Genomic DNA, 16139 nt, shown 5'->3' with positions numbered 1-16139 from the left:
ATAGAGGTGTTCCATTTACGGACTATTTTGCTGCAATAGCTACCCACATTCACACCCGTTGGCAACAACGTTGGTCTACTTTGCTCGGTAACAAACTTTAATCTATTAAACCGAGTATAGGTTACTGGCCGTCTTCTTGTCACCAGTGTCGAGGTTGGGAGACTACTCTCTCCCATCTTCGCATTGGCCATACTCGTCTTATTCGTGGATATCTCATGGAGAGGCGCCCTGCTCCTCTCTGTGAGAATTGTCAGGTTCCATTATCGGTCAGCCACATTCTATTAGACTGCCCACTTTATCAATGAGCACGCAGAATATACCTCCAACGTCGTCTTCGCTCCACTACTCTCTCTCTTTACCTTCCCTTCTCGCTGATGGACCCACCTTTCATCCGGACTCTCTCATTGACTTTTTGACAACAACTGACTTACTTCACAAACTCTGATGATACCTTCAGCCCTTTCTACATCAATCTCTTGCTGACCTCTACCCCTGCACTATCCCCTGCCCTGCTGTTTTCTGTAACCTACTGATCATCCCTTCCCCCTTCTGCCGCCCAATACTGTGTATTACTGCCAGTGTACACAGTGATATCCAAAACGAGACCACTTTTGCAATCACACAGTACAAATAACTTTATACGAAAGCATCTTTTGCTTGGTATATACTGCTTGAATGAGAGTCTTCCTTTGAATAAAATCAAAGACTCGTCTATAACAAGCTTCCTGAAGGGATAAAAATACATGCAACACTTTTGTTTCAGGTACATGAAGATGAAATTAATACACCTACATAAACACATTTCTGATCTTATATAACCTGTTGCTTCTGTCAGGCCTTTTGTCTGAAAGGTGTAACATACATAACAGTATCAAAAAGCGATTCACACCTATAATGTCACTAAAACCTGGGGTTGAAATCAGGCATTCTGTTGACCAGTATGTGGTGACAGTGTGCTTATACACATGTGGCATAAGCATTATTGTGGCAAAGAACAGGTACATCTCTGCCACAGTTGTGTCCTTCCACTGGTGTAGCCGTGATCTTGGTGAAAGAATTGTATTTGCCATGGTGTACTCACAGTATGTGTTGGTTTCCCTGACAATGTCCATCAGGGGTTCATCAAAGAATAACTGAAAGCATTCTAGTTCAGTGGCATTGTTCCCAAGTATACATGATGATCGTATTCCACTTTGTGTTTCATCAAAGTCATGGGGATTGGGAATAAGTTGTCACCTTGCTGCCAATCCCAGATGCGGTCTGCTGGTGGGTTCTGGATATTGAAACGTGGTTGTGGTTGTGGTTGTGCAGGTTGTGGGAGTGTGGGGTTGGGTGAGGCTGGTTGTAGTTGTGCAGAGTCAGCAGCGTCGGTAGTAGCGTGGCCTGCTGCTGGTGCCACATGGCTCATGCCACCATCACTATCACCACCACCACCTGTTGCCTCACTCACATCATTCATACCCATCGTAACAATATCATCATCTTCACTATCAGATCGTGGTGTAGGGCCACAGGATGTGCTCCGAGATTTACTCCTTCCCCTTGGAACAGCATATGACACACTACCAGACGGCATGCTACATCATATATACTGCCACTTCACTGGGGAATATTCACCCTCACTGTTGCAACTAGAACTGCTTTCAATAGCTTTGAAATCACTATCATTATCACTTTCACTGCTCACATCTGAGTCTTGTATGCGGGCAAATAGTTTCCTCTTTTGTCCTGGTACAGGTGAATGTGAATGAGCCGGCCCAGCACCAGAGGTGGAAGGTTGTGGGTCATCTGGGTTTTCATCACCAATTACATTATCCTGGGCACTGTTTTCAGTCACACCCACTTGAAAACCATGGAATTCACTTTCACTGACACTTCCATCACTGTTAGAGCTATCACTTGGGAACAAAAGACCTCCAATCCGCCAAGGAGTGAGGTACTTCTTACCGCGAGGCATGGTGAAAATGGACTACCAAGATGGCATTCCCACAATGCACCACTAAGTCCCAGACTTTTTTTTTCACAGGGTGCACACCCACCACTGAGACCCATTCTCTCTCATGTAGGCCTACCAGCTTTCTCCCGCTTGATTTGAAGCCACAAAAAAATTACGCGTATTAATACGTCCGAAACAGTGGCGTGTAAGACTTAAATATACAGTGGAACTTCAAATATCGAACTTTCTTTGTTCCAGACGGCTGTTCGAGTGCCGTTTCTGAATGAATTTATTCCTATCAGGAATAATGTAAATTAGATCAGTTCATTTCAGACCCTCAAAAATACACTTATAAAAGTACTTATAAAAATACACTTACATAATTGGTTGAGTTGGGAGGAGTTCGATATTTGAGGTTCCACTGTACGACCGAAACAGTCAAAGGGTTAACCTCTGTTGCCTGAAATGCTCTGCATAAGCAGGAGTTTTCTGTATAGTGTCATTGATGTCAGGTCTGTATAAGTTGTATCATGCACATTTATATGTACATGATACAACTTATACAGTATGTAAGGTTCCAGGCTACTGTAAATTGAAAAATTGCTGTAAAGCAAATCATAGCATTTTACTTTCAAATGTATATAAAAGCCTGATTAAGTGAGCAATAGAGTTAGGCCTAAAAAATGCATATATGTACAGTACATGCATTACTTACCTTAAAATATTTTCATCCTTATAGTGAGTGGTGAATATATTTATTCTAAGAAGTCTGAATAAATGAAGAATAGGTATAATTGAAAACTGCTGCATTAGCAAAATGCTGTAAAGTGGGGCCCACCTGTCCTTGTAGAAATAAAGATTATTATTGTAATTTTTACAAGTATACAATGGGCAGGCTTCACTTTACAGCATTTTACTGATGCAGTGGTTTTCTATTACTACTTATTCTTCATTTATTCAGACTTCCTATAATAAATATATTCACCACTCATTATAAGTTAAGGATGAAAATATTTTAAGGCAAGTGATGCATGTACTGTATATGCATTTTTTAAGCCTAAGCCTTACCTCCATAATGGGAAAATTTATGGAATCAATAATTGCCAAAACCATTCGTAGCCATCTTGATAGGCATAAATTGATTAATGAATCTCAAAACGGTTTTACAAAGGGGCGTTCCTGTCTTACAAATTTACTAACTTTTGTCACTAAGTGTTTGAGGAGGTAGATCATGGTAATGAATATGATATTGTGTATATAGACTTCAGTAAGGCTCTTGATAGAGTTCCACATCAGAGGCCATTGAGGAAACTTAAGGCACACAGAATAAGAGGAGAATTTTTATCCTGGGTAGAGGCATGGTTGACATTTGTCAAAAGCAGAGAGTTTGCATAAATGGGGAGAAATCAGAAGGGGGGTGCAGCGCTGTATAGCCCTTGTGGTTTAGCGCTTCTTTATTATAATAATCAGAATGGGGGCACGTCACAAGCGGTGTTCCGCAGGGGTCAGTGTTGTGCCTGTTGTTGTTCACAATTTACATAAACGACATAGATGAGGGAATAAATAGCAACATAAGCAAATTTACTGATGACACCAAAATAGGCCATCCAATTCATTCTAATGAGGACACTAGAGCACTCCAGGATGATTTGACTAGACTGATGCAATGGTTGAAGAAGTGGCAGATGCAGTTTAATATAAACAAATGCAAAGTTCTAAATGTTGAACAGGAAAATAACCATGCCACATATAATGTAATCTTAATACTTCTGACTGCAAAAATGATTTAGGAGTTCTGGTTAGCAGTAATCTAAAACCAAGACAACAGTGCATTAATGTTTGCAATAAAGCTAACAGAATCCTTGGCTTCATATCTAGAAGTATAAATAATAGAAGTCCTCAGGTTGTTCTTCTACTCTATATATCCTTGGTTAGGCCTCATTTAGATCATGCTGCACAGTTCTGGTCACCATATTACAGAATGGATATAAATGCACTGGAAAATGTACAGGAGGATGACGAAGTTGATCCCATATATCAGAAATCTTCCCTATGAGGATAGACTGAGGGCCCTGAATCTGCACTCTCTAGAAAAGCGTAGAATTAGGGGAACCTCTTCAAGGGGGGCTCCTTGGCGTGGTGAAGAGGCTCTTGGTCTGAGGAATTAGACCTATCGGTCTTCTTCCTCAGACCGAACCTAATTACCCCCCAATCTCCCCTCCCCTATCCCATCCTCCCCTTTTTCCTTTCCTCCTCCTCCTCCCCACCCCTCCCTTTTGCCCTTCCTCTTTTTGTCCTTTGGGATTTCTCCCACAGGCGCGCTAGTTCCTAGGTAGGGGAAAGGATACCGGGGTCCATCCCATTCCGTTGAGGTTCTTAGCGGTGGCGTAGTTTGCCGTGGGATCTGGATCGCCTGGGGATGTCCCGATCCCTCTCCGGTATCCCGGAGTAGCTTTGGGTGTCTTTCGGGTGACGAGTGTATCTCTGGAAGCCACCTTTCGGATTCCGGGGGTGGTGGCCGAAGGAGGTATGCTTTGTGGCGGATATCCGGCCGCCCTCTCTTTTGTCCACCGAGGTAGCTCGGCAGATGTGAGGTTGCTATCCCGGATTGTTAGTTTACTAGCATGATGGGTAGGGTATGGCACGGGTTTCATGCTGCATCTGCGCTACTTGCGGTGCTGAGGTCCTCTTGGGCGCGGAGGGAGATTTCTGGCCCTTTCATTCCTCCTAGGAACTATCCCTCTCCGGTCCCCCCTTTTTTTATTCTTTTTTTATTTTTATTTTCTTTTCTTCTTTCTTTTTTTTTCTTAAAAACAAAAAGAAAGAAGTAACCTAACCATGGCAGCCCTAGTCCATGAACCTGGTACCCCCGGGCCCCTTCTTGATACCGCACCCCGTTCTGACCTCGCTTCGTCTTTGGACCACTCTTCAGACATTCCTCATGCCTCTGTACCTATTGCCGGTGCTGTTTCCTCACCCGCTTCAGGTACTGAGGCCTCGACTGACTCCTTCGATTTATCGGACCTTCGCTCTCCTCTGACTATGCTTCCGGCCTCTCCCTCTACGGTGCGGCAATTTTCAAATCGCCGACCCGTTCCACGTCGGACCAACTCTGGTCCCACGCCTAAACGCCAACGACAATTACCTGCTGATGATACTTCTCCACCTTCTCGTTCTTCTCAGAAACGATCGACACGTCCTTTACTACCTTTCCATGCTCAGTTTCAGACTGAACAATGGACTAAATTCTTCACTTTACGACCAACTTCCTCTACTGCCTATCTTTCTGACCATAGTATTGACAAGGCACTCCTACGCCATGTTGGTAAAGATATTTCTTTTCATGCTCTTAAGAGTGGTACGCGCATCATTACCGTACAGAATGCTACCCAGGCTCATGAGCTCTCTCGTCTTTCCCATATCGATACTGTTCCTGTCACTCTTGAAAAACATCATTCCCTCAATTCTTGTAGTGGTACCGTCATTCTGCCCCATACCATAGTTCAACAAAATTTCCAGACATGTGGCACTGACATTCTAGAACAGCTGGAACTCCAGGATCTCCCAATCCTCAAGGTAGACACTTACGTTCTTCCTGCCCGTGGGCGGAGACGATACCCTAGCAATGTGGCTCGTTTAACTTTTGACAGCCGAGAACTCCCATCCTCAGTTTATATAGCAGGACATCGGTTACAAGTTCGAAAGGTGATCCCTACACCACAACAGTGTAGAAATTGCTGGCGATTTGGCCATCCAGCGAAATATTGCAGATCTATCGCCGAATGCCCAGTCTGTGGTGCCGATGTCCATTCTAATACGTCTTGCAATCGATCTCCCTCTTGCCTTAACTGTCATGAGGCTCACCCTTCGTACTCTCGCCATTGTCAGGTCTATTTAAACGAGCGGGAAATCCGTTACCTCAAAGAGACAGAAGGTCTCCCTTATGCCATGGCAGTTTCTCATCTCCGCCTCCAAGGGAGACTTCCACGTGTTTCTTATTCCCATGTTTCAAAACGTCCCCCCACTTCTGGTATCCCATCTTCTACACCCACCTCTGTGGTTACCTCTCCCATAATCACTCCTGTATCTAATCCTTTTGCTGTCCTCGGCTCAGACGTCCCTACTTCAACGCCTCAGTCTAATCTCGCTTCTTTGAGTTCTCTCTCACAAGCCTCAGTATCGACGAGACCTCGTACGACACCTCCTCCCAATTGTCCCTCTACTTCTCAAAAGTCAAAAAAAGGTCCGTTAACACCTCCTACCCATCTTCCACCTCCTCATTTTACCCTCCCTGTCTCTGTCCCTGGTTCTTCCCCTCTCACTGGCTCAGTTACAAGTGTAGAGGTTCACCCTCCTCCTCGTACTGTACCTTCCTCCCCTGTTCCCTCCCAAGTTTCTTCCTCTTCTGCCACCTCCCAGGTTCCTGCCTCTTCTGTCCCCTGCCACGCTTCTCCAGTTCCCTCCACCCTTTCGCCCCCCCCTACCTCGGTACAGTCCAATACAGTTCCAATCTTTACTCATCCTCCCCCTACCATTCCCAATGTTGTCTCCCATACGACATCTCTGAATTCCGAAACACTTGAAGCAATCTCTGAATATATTGCAGAGACCAAACCATCAATGGACACTGATCCACCTTCCGCTCTTTCTCTCTCCTCTGCTCCATCTGCGCAACTCCTTTCTTCACAGCGCACCGTTCCTTCGCTGCTTGAACGTTTTCCACTGCCTCCGCATGTGGACTTTTCTAACCCTTCTAGTCCGTAGGAACCCTTACCTGCGGATTTCAAGTATCTTTATCATTGCCAATCATGGCCTATTTACAGTGGAATATACACGGCCTCAGGGGTAATCGGGGTGAGCTTCAGATGTTACTCTCCCAGTTTGCCCCTGTTGGTGTTTGCTTACAGGAACCAAAATTACACTCTGCTGTTATTTCTCACATCTCAGGCTATAATTTATTGTATTCTTCAGATCCTTTTCCTGATGGGACCTTTAATGAAAGTGCCCTTCTTCTCCACACTGATATTCCGTACCATCAGCTATTTGTTCATACTTCGCTGCATTACACAGCAGCCCGTATCCACTTACATAGGTGGTATACACTCTGTTCTTTATATCTCTCTCCTTCTCGGGCATTATCTATTCCGGATTTTGCCTTCCTTGTTTCGTCATTACCGCCACCGATTCTGTTACTTGGTGATTTTAATGCCCACCATTTCCTCTGGGGGGGGTCTCACTGTGATTCCCGTGGAATTCAGTTAGAGGCTTTTCTTGCCACCCACCCCCTCCATGTTTTAAATACAGGTACTCGCCCATTTTGATCCTCGGACTCATACTCTCTCTTGCATTGATCTCTCAGTCTGCTCTTCCTCCGCCGCATTAGACTTCACTTGGTCTGTTCTCCCGGACTTACATGACAGTGATCATTTCCCAATCATTCTTACTTCCCCTTCATATTCGCCACCTCTTCGCACCCCACGCTGGCAATTTAATCGGGCAAATTGGAACCTTTACTCACACCTAACTGTTTTTAAAGAGGTTCCTTCTTCGTCCTCCATCGATGAGCTTTTACACCTCTTCTCGTCCTCCATTTTCACCGCAGCTTCTCATTCTATACCCCAAACTTCGGGCAGGCATTCTCAGAAATGCGTGCCTTGGTGGTCTCCTGCTTGTGCTCGTGCAGTACGTTTGAAACGCGCTGCATGGGGCAGGTACCGGTACAATAGAACCACAGAGCGACTCCTTGATTTTAAACAGAAGTGTGCGATTGCTCGCCATGTCATCCGTGACGCTAAACGCACTTGCTGGCGAGATTATGTCTCCACCATCACCTCTGCTTCCTCTATGAGTGCAGTCTGGAAAAAAGTACGAAAACTGAGTGGTAAATATTCTCCTGACCCGGCTCCTGTTCTGCGGGTTGCCGGTGTTGATATAGCAAACCCACTAGATGTTGCCAATGAAATTGGCAATCATCTGGTCCGTATTTCTCAGGGACTCCATCTATGCCCCTCATTTCTTTCCTCAAAGTCTGCCAGAGAGTTAGCACCCTTGGACTTTTCTTCTCTCAGAGAAGAACAGTATAATGTGCCTTTTACACTTCAAGAACTGGAGGCAACACTCTCAGCTTGTCGATCATCGGCAGCTGGGCCCGACGACATTCATATTCGTATGCTACAACATTTACATCAGTCAGCCCTTGCAGTCCTATTACGCCTTTACAATCTTATTTGGTCACAAGGAGTTCTTCCACAGCTGTGGAAATCCGCCATTGTTCTCCCTTTCCGCAAACCAGGCACTACGGGACATGAAACCTCCCACTATCGTCCCATTGCTCTTACCAGTGCAGTTTGCAAAGTAATGGAACGCCTAGTAAATAGACGTTTAGTGTGGTATTTAGAGACACACAACAGTCTCTCCACTCGTCAATATGGCTTTCGTAAGGGACGTTCTACCATAGACCCCTTACTACGCTTGGATACGTATGTTCGTAATGCCTTTGCGAATAACCACTCAGTTATTGCCATATTTTTTGACCTTGAGAAGGCATATGACACAACTTGGAGGTATAATATTTTAGCCCAAGCCCACTCCTTAGGCCTTCGAGGCAATCTACCATCCTTCCTTAAGAACTTTTTAACTGACAGGCATTTCCGTGTTCGGGTTAATAATGTGCTCTCCCCGGACTTTATCCAAGCTGAAGGTGTCCCCCAGGGATGTGTTCTGAGCACAACACTTTTTCTCCTTGCTATTAATGATTTGGCCTCTAGTCTTCCATCAAATATTTGGTCATCACTCTATGTTGATGACTTCGCTATTGCCTGTGCAGGCGCTGACTGTCACCTCATTACAGTTCTCTCCAACATGCAGTCGACCGTGTTTCCAATTGGGCCACCACACGTGGGTTTAAATTTTCCAGCACTAAAACCCACCAAATCACTTTCACTAGACGCTCTGTCATCTCCGATCATCCTTTGTACCTCTATGGCTCCCGTATCCCTGAACGTGATACAGTCAAGTTTCTAGTCCTCCTCTTTGATCGTAGGTTATCCTGGAAACCTCACATTACCTCTCTGAAGGCAACTTGTCACAGCCGGCTGAACCTTCTTAAAACCCTTGCTCATCTTTCATGGGGAGCTGATCGTCGAACCCTCCTTCGCCTACATTCCACCCTTATTTTATCGAAACTTGATTATGGTGACCAGATCTATTCAGCGGCATCTCCTGCTACTCTAGCCTTAACCCCATTCATCACCAAGGATTACGTTTATGCCTTGGTGCTTTTCGCTCTTCCCCTGTCGAGAGCCTCTATGCAGAAGCGAACGTTCCATCCTTATCCGATCGCCGTGATGCCCATTGCCTGCGCTACTATGTACGCTCTCATGATCTCCGCAATCCTTCCATTTATAGAATGGTCACTGATATTAGTAGACATTCTTTATTTGTTCGCCGCCCCTGTTTACTCCGTCCCTTCTCTCTTCGCCTTCATTCGCTCTTGTCTTCTCTTCAACTACCACCTTTCTATGTACATGTAGCATCTCACTTTTCCCTACCCCCCTGGGAAGTTCCAGCTGTTCGAGTCTGTTCTTTCTCCCTCCCTTGCTCGAAAGCCCAACTGTCTATGGTCGCTTCCCGCTCTCTTTTTCTTGACCACTTTCACTCTCATTCTCATGCCATTGCTGTGTACACAGATGGCTCTAAGTCTTCTGACGGCGTAGGATTTGCAGCAGTGTTTCCGGACAGCGTCGTACAAGGGCATTTACTATCTTCGGCTAGTATTTTTACTGCTGAATTATATGCCATCCTTACAGCACTTATCCGTATTGCATCTATGCCTGTGTCATCATTTGTGGTTGTCTCATACTCCCTTAGTGCTTTACAGGCTATACAAAAATTTGATACACCTCACCCCTTAGTCCTCCGTATCCAACTTTGGCTACGCCGCATCTTTACCAAGCATAAAGATATTGTTTTTTGTTGGGTCCCTGGTCATGTTGACGTACAGGGCAATGAACAGGCAGACACTGCTGCGCGGTCAGCAGTACATGACCTACCAATTTCTTATAGAGGTATTCCATTTACGGACTATTTTACTGCAATATCTTCCCACCTTCACACCCGTTGGCAACAACGTTGGTCTACTATGCTCGGCAACAAACTTCAATCTATTAAACCGAGTATAGGTTACTGGCCGTCTTCTTATCACCAGTGTCGAGGTTGGGAGACTACTCTCTCCCGTCTTCGCATTGGCCATACTCGTCTTACTCATGGATATCTCATGGAGAGGCGTCTTGCTCCTCTCTGTGAGAATTGCCAAGCTCCATTATCAATCAGCCACATTCTGTTGGACTGCCCTCTTTATCAACGAGCACGCAGAATTTACTTCTGTCGTCGTCTTCGCTCCGCTGCTCTCTCTTTACCTTCCCTTCTCGCTGATGGACCCACCTTTCATCCGGACTCTCTCATTGACTTTTTGACAACAACTGACTTACTTCAGAAATTCTGATACCTTCAGCCCTTTCTACTTCAATCTCTTGCTACCCTCTACCCCCGTACTATCCCCTGCCCCGCTGTTTTCTGTAACCTGCTGATCATCCCTCCTCCCTTCTGCCATCCAGTTCCCTTGCTTCCTTCCCTACCCTGCAGCGCTGTATGGCCCTTGTGGCTTAGCGCTTCTTTTTGATTATAATATAATAATAATTAGGGGAAGATATGATCGAGGTGATATAGATAAGTTAGTTTATTTCTTTGTAAAGGTTACAATGTGTAATTACAATATTGATTTGCTAAGTACAAAGATAGCCACCATCATGCCGAGTACAGTTAAAGAAGCTTAAACATTGTGTAGTTTTAAAAATAGGTTAGATAAATACATGAGTGGGTGTGGGTGGGTGTGAGTTAGATCTGACTAGCTTGTGCTCCTAGGTCTGATGCCATGCTCCTTATCCTTAGGTGGAAGTGACCTGACTAGGTGGGTCATTGGGCTAAGCTGGAGGATGACATGGACCTGCTTTGCATGGGTCAGTAGGCCTACTGCAGTGTTTCTTCTTTCTTATGTTCTTTCCAATTTCTGTTCCATGAAAACATTAAACTTTATAACTTATTATGTCTGTAGTAAAATCCTATTTCCTAACAGTAATTAAAAACTTTTTTTTTCCTCATAGGTATGTTTGGGAAAAGAACTTTATCTGTAGAATGGCATAAATTTATTTGGTATTGTGGAAAAGTTGATTAAGTGTGGCATTGTGGACACTCATTATTGTGTACTGCAGGAGAACAAGAAGCCATAACTCTATATTAAAGACAGAGAGCTGCCAGAAAGATATATCACTTTCCTTTGCAAAGTATTAGAACAATGGAATCATTTACAAATGTAGTAAGTTCTACAACTACTGGAAACATTAAAAATCTTTGATAAGACCAAACACAGAAGATGGGATACCATAAACTTCTCTGCTCCTGCTGTAACTACATATAGATAGTTGCATTATTAAAGGACAATGTTTGCCTATAAGATAATTTTACATTTGAAAAGGGTTCAAAACAGGAACAAGATAATTTTCTTTATTTTTTAAACTAAAAATTCTATAAATATATTACAGGAGATATTGAAATGACAAAAAATAAAATGTGTTAGTAAAATGTTTGCAAATAACAATAATAATGATTACAGTAGATTTTGAATAGATGTATGCTGAAATTATGGGAATTGAGTGTTTATACATTCTGAAAATGCAATAATTATTGCTGCTTATTTTTTCACTGGTAAACAGCGTTATAAAGGTAATGTAAGTGGTTAGGATATTGTATGTGCGTAGTGTCGGTGCTTAACGTTTTTTTAAAGGATATCAACATTTCTTAAATATATATACATTGTCATCTTAAGGACACCTCAGCATCAGTGAAGTTCAATGGTAATACATTAATTAATAAATTGAGCATTTACAGTATTAATGCTGATTGTCAGATATAGAGTAATAAAGCATAACCCTAAAATGATAATACATTTCAGTTTCATAACAGCAAGTACATTATTGTTTTTTGGGTTAATGTTGTCAACTTGAAGTATGAAGGCTCAGAAGAGAAACCAGTATGGTGTTGAGAATTTTAAAAAATATATGAAAATGTAACTTATTAACCCATATGTTTTCCTACAGAGAAAATTATTTTTTGTGGTTGTATATGTTTGATAAATTTTCTTTAATATCTGATACATAATTTACAGGAGAGGGATGCCTTTTTAAGTCTCTTCTAACATATATATGATATAGTTAGACATAAATGCAAAAATCAAGTATTGTTAAATTCTTAATGAGTATACAATAGTACAATTCATTATGAATGCTCACTTAATAGAGAAAGCATATCAATGTTCACAGTGCCTAAGAAACTTTGAAAGTGAATCTTCTCTAGGAATTCATTTGAGAATTCATACTGAAGAAAAGCGTTATCAATGTTCAGATTGTCCAAAACATTTCTCAAGCAAGCATAATTTAATAACTCACCAGAGAGTCCATACTGGAGAAAAGCCATTCCAGTGCTCAGTTTGTCCCAAGGCTTTTACACAAAAAGTTAATCTCATGAAGCATATGTGCGTTCATACAAAAAAGAAATTATATTCTTGTCTCGAGTGTCCAGAAGAATTTTCAGTGAAATCTTCTCTATTGCAACACATGAAAATTCATACAGGAGAGAAACCATATGTTTGTTTAGAGTGCCAAAAAGGATTTTCAGATAAATATGTTCTGTTGAGACATATGAAAGGTCATTCAGGAGAGAAACCATTTTCATGTTTGGAGTGTCTAAAATGCTTTAAAGACAAGCATGGTTTAGTAAATCATATGAAAGTACATACTGGTGAAAAACCACATACTTGTTTAGTTTGTCTAAAATCCTTTTCAAGAAAATCTAATTTAACAACTCATGCAAGAGTTCATACTGGAGAAAAGCCATATGAATGTTCAATATGTCCAAAAGCATTTTCCTTAAAGTCTACATTAATAAAGCATATGAGAAATCATACAGGAGAGAGACCATATAAATGTTCAGTATGTTTCAAAGATTTTTTAAGCAGACACGGTCTAATGACACACATGAAAATTCACACAGGAGAGAAACCATATAAATGTTCTGAGTGTTTAAAAGCTTTTTCACTTAAATCTAATTTAGTTATACACATGAAGGTTCATACAGGCGAGAAACCCTATCCATGTTCAGTATGTCTAAAAGCATTTCCAGACAAATCCAATTTATCGAGACATATGAGAGTTCATACAGGTGAAAAACCTTACATTTGTACAGTGTGTTCAAGAGGTTTTTCAGTGAAATCTTCTTTAGTGATACATCTAAGAACTCATACAGGTGATAAACCATATCACTGCTCCTTTTGCCTTAGAGCATTTTCAGATAAATCTGCACTTTCAAAACATATTAAAACTCATACTGTGTGTAAGAAATTATACCAGTGTTCAATGTGTTTTAGAAGCTACTCCAAAAAATCTACTCTCTTAAGACACAAAAGACTTAATAGTAATGAAAATGCCCACGAGTGCTCTGAATATTTATAAGATTAATCCATTGACTGCATTCGAGGTGGCCAAAGTAATTTTCCCAGTTAGGTCAATTATCCTGACTAAGTGTCAGGGGCCCAAGACTGTTCAGCTGCCTCCCAGCATACATGAGGGGGATTACTAGTGGACCCCTGGCTGTCTTCAAGAAGGCACTGGACAGGCACTGAAAGTCAGTACCTGATCATCTGGGCTGTGGTTCGTACATAGGTTTATGTGCAGCCAGCAGTAACAGCCTAGTTGATCAGACCCTGTACCACGAGGCCTGGTTTCAGACCAGGCTGCAGGGGGGCATTGACCCTTGAAACCCTCTCCAGATGTACTCTAGGTATTCTCTAAATTTTTAAATTTAAAATTTAATGACTATAATCTTTCCGTATACGTGTAGTAAAATTAATAAATCCCTTAAAACTATTTGTTTGAAATTTAGTAGAATTAATGATAAATACAGTGGACCCCCCACCTTATGATGGCATCGTGTTACGTTAAATCTGCCATATGATACATTTTAATGCAAAAATTTTGCCTCACCTCACGATAAAAAACTCGCCTTACGTGATTCGTCTGGGATGCATCCCATGTGTGGCCTCAGCGCTAGTGTTTACAGGCCAGCCAGTGCGGTCGCATCTACACATATACATATTTGGTACATTTCATATTATCCCAGTGTTTTTAGTACTTGTAACTGCAAAGTAAGTCACCATGGACCCCAAGAAAGCTTCTAGTGCCATCCCTGTGGTAAAAAGGGCAAGAATTAGTATGGAATTGAAAAAAAGAGATTAAGGAAATGTGTGCAAAGTGGGTTGAACTGCAAACCTTTACGGATGAAAATCACCCTGACACAGCTACTGTAAGCTGTGTTGGCAACCTGTACAATGACAATGTTATGGCCCATTTTAGGAAAGTCTTGAAGGAACGGGAGGTACAGAGCTCTATGGACAGATTTGTTGTGTGACAGAGGTCCAGTGACTCAAGCTGGTCCTAGTGGCATTAAAAGAAGAAGGGAAGTAACCCTGGAAAAGGACTTGCTACCTCAAGTCCTAATGGAAGGGGATTCCCCTTCTAAACAATAACAACTTCCACACACTCCCCTCCTCCCATCCCATCAATCATCACCAGATCTTCAATAAAGGTAAGTGTCATGTGTTCTATTCTTAGTAGAGTAGTAATTGTGCATGTCTTCTTCAGTTTGTGTGTATTGAAATTAATATTTCATGTAAAAAATTTTTTTTTCATACTTTTGGGTGTCTTGCACAGATTAATTTAATTTCCATTATTTCTTATGGGGAAAATTAATTCGCCTTACTATAATTTCGGCTTACGATGAGCTCTCAGGAACGGATTAATATCGTAAGGTGGGGGTCCACTGTACTGCTAATAAATGATGTAAGTTATTTATCAATGTTAATAAAAGGCAGTCAATAACTAAAGTGTGTTTTTTTGTGCTGTGTATATAACCATAACTTGATTTTTTTGCAACTAATACTCTAGGCCACATAAATACATACCAATGCATGCACTAATAGAAAGTGGGATGCTCATTTGCACTGTAGTTTTTTATTAATATTCCTCGTCAAGGGGGGCTCCTTGATGCAGTGAAGAGGGTAACAGCCTGAAGAATTAGAACTTTTGGTCTTTCTCAGACTGAACCTAATTACCCCCCAGTCCCCTCTTCTCTATCCCATTCTCTTCATCACTTCTTTCTCTTTCCTCCTCTCCCCATCCCTCCACTTTCCCTTTCCTGTGTCTGCCTTTGAGGTTGTTCCCTTAGGCTTTGTAGTTCCTGGACCTGAGAAGGGATCCCAGGATCCATCTCCTTCTGTTGAGGCCCTTGGTGGTAGTATAGTTTGCCGTGGAATTTGGATCATCTAGAGATCCCGATCCCTCTCCAGTCTACCGTGGAGGAGGCTTTGGGTGTCTTTCAGGTGACTGGTGTATCTTTGGAGGCTGCCTGTCGGATTTCAGGTGGTGGTGGCCAAAGGAGGTATGCTTTGTGGTGGATTTCCAGTCGCCCTCCCTTTTGTCCACCGAGGTGGCTTGGTAGATGTGAGGTTGCTATCCTGGACTGCCGGTTTACTGGCTTGATGGGTAGGGAATGGCATGGGTTTCATGCCACATCTGAACTACCGGCTGTGATGAGGTTGTCCTCTTGGGCATGGAAGGGGAGACTTGTGGTCCTTTCCTCCCTGGGAGCTGCCCCTTCACCCCCTTTTTTCTTTATTTTTTTTCTTTGTTCTTTAATTTTTTTTTCTTAAGAAAAGAAAAGAGAGACTTAACCATGGAATCCCAAGTCTATGTACTGTCTCCTCCTGGACCCCTTCCTGTAGCAGCACCCTTTGACGACCCTGCCTCATTACCAGGCCATTCTTTGCACCTTTCTACTGCCCCTGTATCTTCTGCGGGTGACATTTTGTCCCAAGCCCCAGATATGGAGGCTTGGCCCAACTCCTTTGACACCTCTGACCTCTACATGATTCTGATTATGCTTCCGGCTTCTCCCCATACAGTGTGATGGTTTTTGGATCGTATGCACACCTCAACGTGCACCACCTTGAGTCCTGTATCTAAACAACCACGACTTTCCTCTGATGACATAATTTCAACAGACTCTCATTCTACTCAGAAAAGACCAACATGAC

At 42.6% G+C, this 16139-nt stretch overlaps 1 protein-coding gene across 10 annotated transcripts in view; it reads left to right on the top strand.

The window, feature by feature from the left end:
- Positions 1 to 14930, top strand: part of LOC128684500 (zinc finger protein 84) — a 50964-nt gene extending 36034 nt beyond the window's left edge. For 6 of the 10 annotated variants that reach the window (XM_053770716.2, XM_053770721.2, XM_053770712.2 and 3 more), the window contains 2 exons: positions 10886 to 10953; positions 11098 to 14930. In XM_053770716.2, the coding sequence (XP_053626691.1) occupies positions 12271 to 13500 (1230 nt within the window). In that variant the 5' untranslated portion in view covers positions 10886 to 10953; positions 11098 to 12270 and the 3' untranslated portion in view covers positions 13501 to 14930. The remainder of the gene's footprint in view (positions 1 to 10885; positions 10954 to 11097) is intronic. The other 4 variants (XM_053770719.2, XM_053770720.2, XM_053770713.2 and 1 more) reach the window with 1 other exon arrangement.
- Positions 14931 to 16139: the final 1209 nt, after the last annotated feature.

The sequence above is a fragment of the Cherax quadricarinatus genome, chromosome 4 (genome assembly GCF_038502225.1).
Source record: "Cherax quadricarinatus isolate ZL_2023a chromosome 4, ASM3850222v1, whole genome shotgun sequence".
In the NCBI taxonomy this organism is placed as follows: domain Eukaryota; kingdom Metazoa; phylum Arthropoda; class Malacostraca; order Decapoda; family Parastacidae; genus Cherax; species Cherax quadricarinatus.
The sequence above is the reverse complement of the archived record's forward strand: the minus strand, read 5'-3'. Positions and strand labels throughout refer to the sequence as shown.